The sequence below is a fragment of the Apus apus genome, chromosome 2 (genome assembly GCF_020740795.1).
Source record: "Apus apus isolate bApuApu2 chromosome 2, bApuApu2.pri.cur, whole genome shotgun sequence".
Taxonomy (NCBI): domain Eukaryota; kingdom Metazoa; phylum Chordata; class Aves; order Apodiformes; family Apodidae; genus Apus; species Apus apus.
Genome location: NC_067283.1, coordinates 21,834,547 through 21,849,861, shown reverse-complemented (window position 1 = coordinate 21,849,861; position 15,315 = coordinate 21,834,547). Strand labels below are relative to the sequence as shown.

The following is a 15,315-nucleotide window of genomic DNA, read 5'->3' as shown; positions in this document are numbered from 1 at the left end:
GACACTAGTCATCTCCCAGAAGACACTGACTTTTCCTTGGCAATTGAAATTTAACTACTGTGCAATACATAAAAAATCGTTCACCTAGAGTATTAATCAAAATCTCATTTAATTGCATATTTAGTTCATGTAATTTCTTACTGTTAGCATTATCAGCTTGCTCTGGTTAGTTACAGCATGTATTTAATCCCGTAGACTGCTCTGGTATTACTTAACTGGTATGACTGAGCCTCAGTTTGCGAACTGCAATTTATACATATATAGTCAGAATCTCTCCCATCTTGTCCATCAGGGAGGAAAGGAAAGAAGGGTTCACTTGGCTGAGGCTCTAAGATGAGCTGGCTAAGTTCCATTAAGCACTGTTTGTTAGCCTCTGTATTACAAAAATCTGTGAAGTAAACCGAAAACAGGGCCTCAAACAACTGGAGGAAGGAAAAACAAAGGTTGAGGAATAAGGGTTCTTACACCACACTGAGTATCAGCTACATTCCTCTTGAGTATGGCAGATGTTTTAATCCAGACTAATGCTTTTACATGGATCCCGCATCAGCTGGGCTTCTAATTTTTTATTTTTTTTTTTCCTGTGAAATAGAACATAAATTGTTTCTGTCAGGGGACTAGAACAAGGCTGTTTATTCTAACAGACTCACTCAAGCTATGATTCAGTGCAAGGTCTGTTGTAAGATACTCTAGTACAAGCCAAGACAGACATAAGAATCCAGGAGAAAGCAAGAAAAGTGAATCATCACCTTTCAAGACTTTGGTGCAACTCTGTCTAAAAACATCTTAAAAAGTGCAAAACCAACTAAGCAAATACCTATCACTGCTGAGCATTTTAGGCAAAATCTCAGACTTACCAGGCAGCCCAGATTAAAGCACAATCTTTTAATCAATTATCTATATACTTTTGAGAAGCAATAGTACTGTTGCACAAGCCTTTTAGCATCAAGCCCACACAGCAAGATGGAATCCTTGTGTTCTAAGTAAAGTGAGTCAGGTAAGATGAATTAAGGAAACTTTTCAGATTGTCATCTGCAAATGAATTATATTTTCAGAAAAGAAATCTCAAAACCAGGTAAGAAACACTGCTGTCAGTTCTTTGATAAGGAATGGTCATGGTAATTTCAGAAGTCAGGTTTTTAAACATGTCCTGATTGAACTTGTTCAGTAGCTGGCTGGGGCAGGCAGACACAGGGCTGCAGAAGTGGGCTCTCTAAGAAGTCACCAGGAGCTATCCCCAGTTTGCACAGAGCCAATTCCAGCTGTCTCCATGATGGACCTGCCACTGGCCAAAGTTGAGCCTGTCACCAAAGCTGCTGGTGTCTCTGTGATAACATATTTAAGAAAGGGTAAAAAACTGTGTGGTGGCTGGGAGACAGGAGTGAGAAAATCCAAAAGAAACAGCCCTGCAAACACTAAGGACAATGAAGAAGGAGGGACAGGAGGTGCTTTAGGTGTGGAGCAGAGATTCCACTGCAGCCTTTGGAGAAGACCATGGTGAAGTAGGCTGTCCTCCTGCAGGGTCACCCCACGCTGGAACACATGCTGAAGCTGTCCATTTCTGAAGGACTGCACCCCATGGAAAGGACTCAGGCTGGAGCAGCTTGTGAAGAACTGCAGCCCTTCCAGATATAACTCTCACAGGTATATTGTGGAGTCTTGCAGAGGATGTATCTGCAAGTGTCAAGGATGTTCTCTGTTACTATGACATGCTTTACAGTGCAAATTCTCCAAGGGTTTCTCCCCCACACTACATGCCTCATTTTCAACCAAATCAGTTTGTTCTCCTGCATGATGATCATTCTAGAGTCATACTGTTATTTACACAGGAAAATAATTTTTTTTTTTTAAGTAAATAATTCTGCGTATGAAAATCAGCCCTTCTGGCAACAGCATAGGCTCTGCAATCACAGATAAGATGCAGTAAGTTATCTGTTGTTAGTTTTGGGTTTTTTTCCCTGAGATGTGTTCAACTCAAACCCAGACATTTCTAAACACATGATCCCTTTTAATAAATCTTAAAGAGGCAATAAAAAAGTTTGACTAAAACCAAACTTAAAACAATACATTATGATTCAAGGAAAAGATTTTATTTTAGAGCTAACAAGTTGATAATAAATAAAGGAATATAATAATGTAATAACAGATGTTCTCATGCACTTAACACATACAATAATGCTGGCTTACACTGCTGTTTGGACAAATTGAGAAGAGGTATTTGGCAATATTATAAGTTTGAATGGTTTAGAGATTATAGAACAAGAAATTATTTCTGCTGTTTTTACATTTCTTTTATACAAATTCAAATAAATATTAATACATCTATTTTTCCTCAGATTTTCTGTTAACTTTTAACATGCCTGATAACTAAGCCACAGTAATATACAACTGCCAAGAAAGAGTATTTATGAATTATACTTATTAATATTCCTAAAAACGTATCATATTTATGTCACATTGTGCAAGCTCTTTAGGTGAAATTCGATTTTTAGGAAAAATTGCAGAAAATTTAAACTCATTAAAACGTATCCAGTGCAAAGGCCAGTCTAGTCCACACATTATGGTACTGTAATGTAAGCCAATATAATTTAAATAATGAAACATGCCTATATGATTCAGAGGAAGCTGACTGTTTTATGTTTTAAAGAGCTGACATCTAATATGCAGATTCTGCAATATCAGACATTTTTCAAATCTTCATGAGATGGCAAAATAATGTTAAGACATTATAAACAGGCGCTTTTTTTTTTTAGGATAACTCACATTAACAGTACTATAGTGGCCAAAAAGACAAACTATTATAATAGAAATCAATCTGATTAAAAAATTAAATATTCCAATTAACACTGAAAAAGTGTTTTGCAATAATTATTTACAGTTCATTAATGATACCAGTGTATAACTTCACACAGTCAAAGTATACCACTTTCCAAGCAAACCCCCATTCAAGCATTCCATAGCAGGATGTTGTTAATGCACAACCTATCAGTTTAAAGAAGGAGATCGATCCGTGGTCCAGAGTAACTCTATATATGGCCACTTGGTCTGCAGGCAGCGTTTTACAGGAGTGTCATCAGTCTGAAGCATTGGTTCTTCAAAACCCATTACAACTGCTGTGCCTTCTACATACATGACCTGTCAGAATAAAACCAATTATGTCAGCCAATCTTTGTCTAGAAAGTCTAAAATGAGATTATTATTTTTATGGGATTAGGAGAAGATTTGCTACTTTTTTTTACTACAAATATCAAATCCGTCTAGTTCTATATACATTTTTTTTTTTTAATGAAATGAGGTATGAAATAAAATGTAAGTTAATCTCTTAGACTTAGTGCCTGAAAATCCAGATCAGGCCATATTCATTTGACTGTTTAGTTCAACAGACAGTAAAGGCAAAACTGGGGAAAAAAAAAATATCTATGCAAAAATTCTGTCACAACAGAACTACTACCACTGCAGTTGCTAAGTTTGCTGTTGTTATTTTTATGACAGTGTTCCTTAGACCCAACTTTTGGAATTAATTTTCCATAAAACAGAACTTCTGTTGCAAATCAGCTCTATTCAAAACTGTTTAAAATGGTATAAGCAGCATCCTCTGAAAACAAAAAAAAATAAATTTTCTTGATTATGTATAGATCACAGAATCATCAGAGTTGCACGGAACCTCTAGAGATCATCTAGTCCAACCCCCTGCTAAAGCAGGGTTGTCTAGAGCACGTTACTCAGGACTGCATCCAGGTGGGTCCTGAACATCTCCAGAGAAGGAGACTCCACAATCTCTGTGGGCAGCCTGTCCCAGTGTCACTCTCACCCTAAAGAAGTTTTCCCTCATGTTCAGATGGAACTTCCCATGTTCCAGTTCTCTGTTTTCAACAGAAAATATAAATGCATCTTGGAATGCTTTTGCCTGTGTTTTGGGGTATGAAACTGCTGGAGATTTCACTGCCTTAATACTCTTCTACCTTAAATGGTAACTCAGGAACTAACTTAGAAGCAGTCCCAGCATGTCACTAATACCTCTCCTTCCAAGAAAGCAGAAAATTAAACAGGTCATTTTTGTCCTCAGGTTCCAAAAAAATACTGATTTTTGATGCAAGTCTGTAGTACTAAAATATTTCACAAAAATTTCCAAACATCTCAATTTAGGTGTGTGGTCACTTACAGAAGCAGTTGCAGTTTATCTATGTTACAAGTCTGAGCTTTACAGTCCAGATCACCCTTCTCACAGATAAGCACGAGAAGTGCTCTATTCAAACCACAGGCTGAAGAGATAAAGTCAAGCCAACTGATCGAATGGACTTACTACAATATGATAATGAGCACAAAGCAGTTTCCAATTCCAAATATATCACTTTGGAAGAAAACTATCAATGTAATAGTTTTGTATAGAGTCTGTTTCACGTTAAAGTATTTTCCCTGTTACGATTGTCAGTTTTACAATTTAATGCAGGAAGTAATCTCTTGTTATTAGAGCTAGATTTTTGTTTCTTAAATCTTACCTTTTCGTTATAGTTAGATTGCTTCAGTCCATTGTAATGGTAAACAGTGAATGACTCTGAAACCCTAGAGTCCTAGTAGGAAGAAGACAGTTAATTCAATGTAACCTATACACTGTGCCTTGACAATCTCCTCTCTTTACAACTAGCTAGACAGATGCATTTAAGCAGGAAGAATCAAGGAAATTGTAAAAAAGTAAAAATTTCTTTTAGGTGAAATCACCTTGGAGATTTTATTCATTTTACCTTTCTTGTAAGAAATTACAAAGATATGTCAGTAAATTAATGGGTAATGCCCCCAAGAACAAATTGTAATTTTCTGTGTTCATCTGGACACTTAAAGCTACAACCTCCACCCTAAGCAGGTAGAAACTGTCCTAATATTTCAAGTCAGACCACTTACATAGTAGCCACATGCACATGTATTTATGACTGTTGAATGTTACTAAGTTAAATATTTACTAAGGACCAGATCCAATCTCTAACCTTCCATTTGAGAGCTAAAAAGTAGTTTATGCTCAGGCTTGCCTATCTGTAAACTAACAGTGAAGACACCTGTTCAGCTGAGGCGTAACAGCAGATGTGCTGCAGTTGTCTCCCTTTACTATTCCAGGTTTTTAAATACTGTAGTCCTAAAAGGACTGAAAAGCTTCACTGACTCAGGAAAAAGAAATCAGATGTAATACCATCTCTTTTATGCCTATTGGACCAGGCTCCAAACAAAAGTCTATCCCTTTTTTAAGTATATGGAGGTAAAGGCTGGAACGAGAAGCAATCTGCTCAGATTACATCCATCAGATTACAAAAAGCCCTCGTTCATTTTTCTCCTCTTAAATGATTCAAAACCTTATCTCTGTATGGGTCTCTCACAGCAACCCAGGCTATTTAGTGGACGGAGGGTGGTGAAAAGGGAGGTAAGCATTAACTCCTTACTCAGAGATAAATAAAATCAAGCTTTGCTGGGAAAGAAAGAGGACACTTGCTCTTTTCCCTGAGGAAGATATGCTCACCCTGAAGGAAAAGAAGTGCTGCCTTCCTGTTCCTGTCCCATGGATGTAAAAAATTTTGTGCAGTTATTGTTTCCCAAAACCAATAATTCCCTGGGCCACCAGGGAATTGAGGAGTCATTGGGCTTCCTGTCTCAGGCTGAAGCATCTTTGAATCTTTTTCTTCTAAGCCAACAGCTTTGAAATAGAAAGATGAAATCCCTTCCTGCTTCTGAGATGGAGTTCAGCACTTTCTAGGAGACTAAGAATGGGGTTTTGAATATTCTCAGCAAAGAAGGAATCAAATCCAGATCTCCTGAGCACTACCTACATATTTAAATAATTGCTTAAAGGGGAACATCAACAATTCCAACCATCACTGGGATCTGCTGTTTTCTCACAGTATTTTGAAGAAAGACATTCATCTTCATTTCTGCAGAATTTCACTTTCAGAAAGAATAATGAGGTGTCAAGATGGGTAAGGGTTCCTGGTACCTGATCTACAGAGCACAGACAAATTGGACAACATATCCATGCCCTCAGCATTCATTCAGTAACTGACACTGGCAGGTCCCAGTCCAAAATGTGCTGGTTGTTCAGACTGTACCCTTAAGGCAGTAACACTTCCCATGTTTTGTACTGGTGCCAGTGAAGGTTCAACAGCAGAAGCAAAACTGAGTGGTGGGAAATGAAGTGCAGCAGGGAATTAGTACTTGATGGGTAAGCATTGACTAGGGGGCTCCAGCTTTACAGGAGGGAAGAGTTCCTCCACCAACTCTCAAGGTAATTAAGGTGGGGATCTGCCCATTTTTCCACTATGCTGCCTCCTTCAGCTGCCCTTCTTCACTCAGTGATGCTCTGCAGCAATGGGCAACACAGGCATCAGCCACATAAAATAGCAGTTTTCTCCTCCAGCTACTTATGGCCCATAGTACTGGAAAGCTCAGGTACAGCCAATTATGGAGGATATGCTTTGGCTTTCTGAATTTCATTCTACACATCTTGGCCCTAAAATCAAGCACTGGAGCATTCTGGATTTGCAAGTGTAATATAATTATAAGAAATAAGATTATATTAAATTGTAAAGATATTTCTACTTCTGGATATAAAAATAAAAGGAAGAAGAAACAGTTGGCCAATATACAATGCAGATGTAATTCAGTAAATCTGGAGAAAATGAGCACTCTAACTTCTTTATCCTCTAAATGATGAGTCATCTCTTAATGATGTATTCAGTTCCTACCATCTTTGGAAGTGTAATTCTGATGTTTTCTGCATTACCAGACTGTGTCATGGTACAATGTACTACATGCAAACAGTGCTGCACAACCCTTAACAAAAAGTCTTCCCGAGGGCATTTAAAAATATGTTTCACATGTCCTTGGTTGTAAAAATTAAGCCATATAGTCTCAATGATATGTTAAGCACAAAAGGCTCCAGGAAAGTACTCCTCAGCCCTTCTCTTGCCTCACCAGCCTATCTTTCTGTCACTGGGGAAACCCTCTCTCATCTGCCAATAAGGCATTTGCAGGGCCATGGAACAAGCCTCCATAAACCTGCAAAGAGAGCTCTCATCCACACCAGTTCCCTGTTCTGGTTTATCATGTATCTGTACAAAGAAGTCTCTGGTGGCATGAGGGAGGCAGTGTGAAGGCAGAAAAATATGGCCCAGGACAAAGGGAGAAGAGGACAGCAGAGCTGGGTTAACGCATGCTTGCTTCTCAGTGATGGTGCTATCTTAATGAATATATGTAACAGATTGAGAGACTGAAAAATTTTCCATTACCCTGGCAGATAGTAACTTCCACATATACTAAACAGAACTCTATCATGTAGTTTTGTTAAACTGTCAAAAATTTTACATTATTAGAGAAATACATAAAAATATATGCAATGAAATACATTTATAACCTTTTCCCATTAGCTAGTTACAGCAGGCATTTGTAATATTGACAAAAAACAGTATGGTAATTTATTCTTACAAAAACTAAACTCAGATGAACTTTCTGAGGAGGGAACCAGTTGAATTTCGTGTGTAAAATGATTATATATTTCCTGAAGTTAATTTTAGAACTTGTCACTACAATGAGTTTCCTTCCAGATGTAAAGCTGACAAAATCATGTACACCTTATGCAAAACGTTAAGTCTACAGTTTGTTGCATAATCCATTAAGTTATTTGCTGGTCAGCTATGTCAAACAAATATAATGCTTGTTAAAAACAGTTCTATGATATTGGTGGAAATGTTTAATGAATCTCAAAGACAAGCAGAATAGACAAAGCTCTGCAGTAATAAAGCTATATTGATTACCTGCTCAGGGAAAAATTCTTGCAGAAAAGGACCCAGTAATATGATGCCTAGTCCTTCTGGGTCTAATTTGGTCTTCATGAGATTTACACTATGACAAAAACATTGAATATAAAAGTATTAGTAAGACATTTTAATTCTTGCATGACTAAGTTATGCTGTGCTACTACAGCACTGGCTGCCAAGTATAGCAATACTATTCTATTTTTAATCAGTTGTGACAACTGCACCAGAATGGCATGCGAGTTGCCGAAACATGGTTATTTTAAAATGAATCTGTTATTTTAAATTAAATAAGTGATAATTCTGCAGGATTACCATATTTGGTAAAATAATTTGAAACCCATATAATCTAAAACTAGGTTTACAGCCCAAAAGGCGCTTTGCTGTCTTGTAAGCATTCTTGAACTCAGATACATAAACCAGTCATCCTTTAAATACAGCTCTGTAACTGCCAAACAACCTGTTTTTAAAAGGAGATTTGAAAAGCCTCCAAGATTTTCTAAGTAACACTGAACTACAGTTAAGTTTAACAGATGCATTTCTTTTTTACATCAGGTCCTTGATATTAGAGAAGCCAAAAGAATACTAATCTGAAAGCCTTACTGCATGAATATGGGATAATTTCAGGTCACTACAAATGAATTCCAATTATAATGTTATATTTCTATTTAAGCAATGTATTTCTATGGGCATCAAACATCTACTTGCATCTGCCTGTCCTTTTGCCTAAGTTGCAAGCTGTATCATACAGAAGAATGTCCTGACTGGGACAAACCAACAAAGTATCTGACCCAGTATCCTATTTCTGACATTGGTCAGCAGTGGATGCTTACAACAGAGTACAACAGGGCAAACACACAGTGACATCCTTAGTTTACCCTCCCCATTTCCAGCCATCTGCTGCTCAAAGACATCTTCATTGAGAGGCCGTATCTAAAGCACAAAGATACGTATTTTTTCTTTCCTGCATGTGCCTAATTGGCTTTGATCCCAATATTCACTTGTGGCGTTTAATGAACTGCACTTGCAAAATTAAAATTTATCTATAGATTCTGGAAGTGTCTCCTTCTGATTTGAACATGTAACCTGCTAATTCAGTTCGATGACACCTCAATTTTGTACTGTGAGAGGCAATTAACAATAATTTCCTACTGGTTATGAAACTCCCGATTTTAGAAACTTCTCTTATATACCAAGGGTTGTCTCTTTTCCATGTCAAAGAGTCTTAACCTGGTTGTACTAATACCCATTCTGTGCCTTTGATTAGTCTTGTTGCCTTCCTGATACCTTTCTGCAATATTATTTTTTTCAGGTAAGAGTGAAATGCCATTTATACAATGGCATAAACCCCAGAAATCCCACTGCAGTGTCTACCACTGTCGTTTGAAATCTAAGATACATAGTATCTAGTTCATAGCCCAACAATGTGTATATAAAATCAGGATTGTTTTATCCCAGGTGCATTCAATTTACATTTACTGTATTGCAACTTCTGTTACCCTGTCTTCCAGTAACTTCTGCTGCTCTTCCATGCACATTTTTAATATCTCAAATACTTCTGTATGAGCAGCAAACTATCATATTCATCCCTACCTTCAAATTCTCACCAGTGCCATGACAAATTCACAGACCTGATACAAATTCTTGTAAAATTCCTCTGATCAGTCCTTTATCTACCAAGAAAAACTTCCTTCTTATCCCATGTTTACACATAAAACATTTGCATGTGAATTTTCCCCACATTGACCTTCAAATCCTTTTCCAAGTACTGTTAGTCATTTGACACCTTCTCGTGCTGGTACTACTTAGACTAGTAAGTAGTAGACTTCATAACATTTGAAAGGACAGAAAATGGCGTCAATTAAATTTCAAATGGCTGTGCTAAGTAAACTGGTAGTCTCCACAGCCATTTTATAGAAACAACTGGTTTAGACCCAAATAAACTAGACCATATGTTTCCAAAAATGCAGAACCATCTTTTGGAGCTGTAAAAAAGTAGAATCACATAGCTCTTCTTTCTGGGTTATGCATGTAGTGGCAAAACATGGTAAGCTTTGACAACGAAGGTAAACTGCTGCCACCGAATATTAGTCCTGTCTGTCCACACCAGATTTAAAATAAACTACCTTTTCCTCTGATAAATTTAGCTCTAAAGTTTACTCAAACTGTAGCATTTGGTGGAAACAATAGTGTAACTGAAGCAGATTCAGCTTCAAACTCTGTAGAGAGATCCAGTGCTGATGCAATGATAAGCTGCCTCTGAACACCTTGACTCTGTCTCTTCTGTTGCACAGTATCACCCTCATTAACAAACAGAAATATATTTATGACTATCTCCTGAATATATAGTAATGCAGTAGCTTAGAGGGGTTATTTTGGCTTCTCATTATCACTATCAAAGGTAGAGACATTTTAAGTTGAATTCCTCTCATTTAATTTAAAGCTGGCTTAAACACTTTACAAAGACATTCTGTGCTCAGAAAGAAAGCTAGAAAAAAAACAGAAAAATCCCCAAATTATAATTAATATGTGGTTAATTAATATTCTGTGGTATTTAATATACTTACTATTCAGGATCTGAAACAAGGTCCAGAGCCTTCATTACATCTTCTAGCAGAGTGTCAGGTATAAAACCATTATCTGAAGAAGTATCAAAGCTTCTCATTAGAAAACCAAATTTTACTAGTGTAAATACTGCATATCTTTATCTTTAAAATTTGCAAACAAATGGTGATGTTCTAGAAGAAACAGTTTTCAAAAAATTCTCTCACACTTAAAAAAAAAAAAGAGGAGTGCAACACAGGAACTGCAGTCTTCACACACTTAAAAGCATAATACTTGCTAAGAACTAAATCTCTATATAGCAATCTCTGCTAGATACCTGAGCATAACTGCATTTTTTTCCCTTTTCATTTGTTAAAATAGTACCTGAATATTAGACTTTTCGAAACATAAGAAAATTTTCTCTGTATGCCACATACATTCAAGAACAAAGATCATGAAGATTGCAATCACAGCAGGTAATTTGTTTTATGAAAATATAATATGCAATAAATCAAATTCTGTTTAAGCTTTATGTTAATTACAAAGAACATTACAAAGTTAAAAAGATTATGCTTGAAAAACTCTACTTCCTATTGCACTATGTTATAGTCAGCTTCCCTTGCTGCAGAATTATCAGAAAATTTATTCATGTCACTTGCAGATTTAACTATTGAAAATTAGTTGTCTCAGGTATTTAATTTCTCGCAGCTCAGGTATAAACAGTATATTACCCTGGCATAGAAAGGTTAATGGATTTGAAAGTGCAGTACTTGGAACAAAATTTATAAAGTGGTCCTATTTTTTAAGAGATATCCTACACAATGCATTATTTATTACTATTTGGAATTTCTCTCTATTGAATGAGTACACTTTCATTAAAAAAAAAATATTTCAGCGAGAAGTACAGCCCTTACCCTCAGGGTCATATGTCTGGAAAACCCTTCTTGCTTGTTCTGAAGGCGCTTCAGGAGCAACAAGGGCCATATCCTTAGGAAAAAAAAAAAGAAAACTTAAAGAATATTCTTAATTCAGATACAGATTACTAAGGAAATATTTAGACATTCTACACAGCTTTGGATCTTAAATTAATAGCAATTTAAATACAACAAAAGACAAATTAAGATAATTTGGAATATTACTGGAAGTGGCATAAACTGATTATGAAATGCATTAAAGATTACTCCATGAACTTCTAGACAAATTTTATGTTTTTTTCATGCAGATGTCGTGGCACAAAAGCTAATCTCTGGTGGAGATTCAGATCTACAGTATCATTACTCATATCTGAAAATGCACATATATATCCCAGTGAAATTTACTCAGTGTAGTATGTGTACACTGAAACATACAAAACTCATGTAGATGCAAAGATGTGACAGAATGTTTTGAAGCCCGTTTCACAGAGTGGCAGAACACAGATTTGTTAGCTGTACAAAAAAGTATTATTTCAACAGTAGCTATTGTAATGCTGGTATTTATCTGTGACTTTTCTCATCTCAAATACAATTATGCTTCCCAAAATATATGCAGAGGCACATGTTGTCTCCTATTATAAAACCAACAAAAAGCATAGTCCCCTGGTTTTATGCCAAAAATTTTTTTCTAAAAAAAGTTGAACTGAGAAGTTATTTATGAGAAATGAAATCTGGCATAAAGGATAAGAAATGCACCTCTTCAAGACATCCTTTAGTTTAAAAGATACAAAGACTTGATGTTCAAAGAGAACATGAAACTCCAAAATAGATCTTCAAAACCTGCTCAGTAGGTAGGAGTACTTAAAATCATACATCTCCTGTTGCAAATTTACAATCATCTATGTTTTTTTCACATACAAAGGAAAATTTAAAAATTGCATAGAGGAAAACACTGCATTTGACAATATCCTTTCTATAGTTTTTCGTCCTCTCAAAGTGAAATTGTAATGCTACCTGCTATGCTATGAACAGGAAACACAAAATCTCAGAAACAGCAGCATTGACAGGAATCTGAACAATGTTAAACTCTGGCAAATTTGCTTTTCTTCGTATTGTTTTAAGTAAATTGATTTATTATAAATAAAAAAGTTACCTTCAACTGTTTAATACAGTATACATAATATCTTTTCTTATTATTTCTAGTTCAGCTCAACTTTGCTTTCTGAAGATGACTTAGACATTCTTTAAATAAAGAATCATGACCCGTATGTACTAAAATTGAGCTCTGGTCTAAACCGTACAAGTCTGTAGTACTTCATTTAAAGCAAGGCACAGAAAAGAAACCAGAAAATGTAGAATTAAAAGATGCAGAATGACCTACTGTTCTTTTAACAGATTAAGAAAGAGAACTGCTTTCAGGAAAGAATAGAATCAAATAATACATCTGACCAGAATTCTACTCTTACTCAGTTTCAAGTAATAGCTGACTCCAAATCAGTTAAGAATTTTAAGTATACACCTAATGGCATCCAGCATACACTTTAAAACTTTCCTGAATGAAAGCCAGCTGCCTAGGACATGCCAACAGGGATAAAATGGAACACAAAATACACTTAAAAATAACAGGCAACAGTTTTACTTTAAATAGATTAATGGTACAGCTATTACTGGCATAAGGGGCATACAATGGGGGTTACAGAGCTCCCCTCACTTCCACATACAGAAGAGACAAACATTAGGTATTATACAAGATTATATTAGACAAACAGTTAGGAGCCATCTGCCCTGTCCTCCAAGGCTCTAAATCACCAGCCCGTTATATACTTTCACTCCTATGGGCTACTCCTTTGCCACTCAAGCAGGATGCAAACATCTACATTGCCAATCGATGCAGTGCACAGAGGGAAGGATTTGGGTTCAATTGCTGTGGTGCATTGGGGGGTCCTGACGTCGCATCTTTATTCGCAATTCAGTTTGTGCCAAATGTCAGTCCTAGAAGCACACGATGCAGAGGCAGAGCCCGTTGCTTGAAGCTCTTGTCCACACTGCAGGTGAGGCTCTCTGAAAGGCTCCCTACTGTGCAACTTCCATGTGTTGGCTCCACCAGGAGAGGAACAGCTTTCAGGACTTCTGTATTGCACATGCCAGCAGGATTCCAAGTCTAGACGCAATTCAAAATAAGCTCTCCAACATGCTAAAGGACTAATGTAGATGGATCTGGAACACCATGTCTGTGGAAATTCTCCTAGTTTCTGAGATGTGATTTGACTTATCAGGACTAAATTAATTCTGGCTCCAGCCTACTGCCTCTCTTGCTGCACAAGTCTTACCTTTCACTGTGACTGGACCGCAGAGCTCATCTTTAGCTCAGTAGCAGGCTACCCTGCAGATAAACTTCTGTACGCTGCAATTTCTCCAATCATCCTGTCCCTGAAAGCTCCACGTGTGAAAGTGTATATAATAAATTAATTTGGCACAAGTCCCTTTGTCCCTCAAGTCTCTCCTAGTGAGAAGTGCTTATAAATTGCCTGATACACTGTAAATATAAAATATAATTTTTATATTAATTCAGTATCATAATAATGTAATTTTAAGGATCTATAGACATGACTAATTTGTAACAAAAACATTTATGAAAAATATTCCCGTGATTTTATAAATTAATAACTAGAACAGTTAAAGAAAAAAGTAACACCTCCAGCTCAACATAATTAGTTTCATAATGCCAAATGATGTATGAAGATGTGCAGTTGTTGCATATGTAGTCTGTTATAATGGGTAATAATTATGTGATTACATAAAATACCTACATACTGTAAAATTTGGTAATTTGATATACTTCAGAACTGGAAAAAATTAATTTTGGGGGATCAGTATTACAAAACTTAGTAAATAAGGGTAGTATTCACTATCAGTGAATTATAGTAAACTATTGCAATTAGTTCTTCATTTAAAGTAGATGATGCCATAGTATGTATAGGTTATTAACAACAAAACTATCAGTGATTTCAATATTCAAGACTTAACTCTAAAGAGGGGCTATTTTTAGTAGGTTCTTATTAGTGAATTAGCAGCTCATTGAGCCAGTGTAACAATGAAGACCTCTTAAAATGGAAGGATATAACCAAAGTAACTTCCAACTCCACATATTATTTCAAATGCAAACTACATCGTTACACTTTGATTTGGGAATATGCAGTTCTTTCCATAAAATCTTAAAGTAATCCAAGAATAAAGACTATAATTTGTGTTGTACTCCCTCCCTGCAAATTATCTTGTTAATGTATACTTTCCAGTATCATGTGATGCAAACCAAAATTTTACAAAATATGCCTCCTGCAACTAACAACAACTATAATTTTTGATAGTCTAATTGCAAATACTGTTTATTTTTCTTGGCATTTTGATTTTCCAGGTCCTTAGTTATTTCAGTAGATGTGTATGTGGGAAGAAGTTTGAGAGTAAGTCAGTGACTGCATTACTCAGTACTGAAATCTCTCCATGTCTTTCAGCTTAACTTTTAAATATGGTAAAGTCTCCCAATTGTTACATATAAATGCTTTTTATTCATTAAGTGTGATTTACTGATGCTCTAAGGAAGTTAATTTCAGAAGGAAACTTAGAAAAGTTACTTGCCTTGCAGAGACCCCACCCCTCATCTTCAAAATAATTCTAACTTTTCACTGAAACTGTTGTCCTATAAATAGTTTAAAAAGCAAGTTTTTAATTATGTATATAAAAATCCCATGTAATTCACTTCCAGTATCCAGAAAACTTTGAAGTTCCAACTAGTCCATATATTTGTATCTAGGGAAAAATAATGTAACTTATCTCCTTCAAGCATCAAAGCTGAAAATGTGACAAACATCTAACAAAAACATACTTCAGCTGCCCAAGCTGATATTTCATTACGTGCCAAAATACATCCCCCATCCCAGCCTTATGAATTGTATTTTGATGTATCCCATGCATTGAAAGGTCCTTATAAGGGAATCCCATCAGAAGTTAATTATAATAATTATTTCCAATATTAAGTACAACATGAGCCAAAAATATTTTTTCAC

At 36.0% G+C, this 15,315-nt stretch overlaps 1 protein-coding gene across 4 annotated transcripts in view; it reads right to left on the bottom strand.

Annotated features, from left to right (window-relative positions):
- Positions 1–2,068: 2,068 nt before the first annotated feature.
- The window catches only part of MINDY3 (MINDY lysine 48 deubiquitinase 3), a 45,947-nt gene continuing 32,700 nt past the window's right edge, over positions 2,069–15,315 (bottom strand). For all 4 annotated transcript variants that reach the window (XM_051609783.1, XM_051609784.1, XM_051609786.1 and 1 more), the window contains 5 exons: positions 11,252–11,324; positions 10,361–10,433; positions 7,794–7,881; positions 4,500–4,571; positions 2,069–3,135 (listed from right to left, as the gene is read on the bottom strand). In XM_051609783.1, the coding sequence (XP_051465743.1) occupies positions 2,986–3,135; positions 4,500–4,571; positions 7,794–7,881; positions 10,361–10,433; positions 11,252–11,324 (456 nt within the window). In that variant the 3' untranslated portion in view covers positions 2,069–2,985. The remainder of the gene's footprint in view (positions 3,136–4,499; positions 4,572–7,793; positions 7,882–10,360; positions 10,434–11,251; positions 11,325–15,315) is intronic.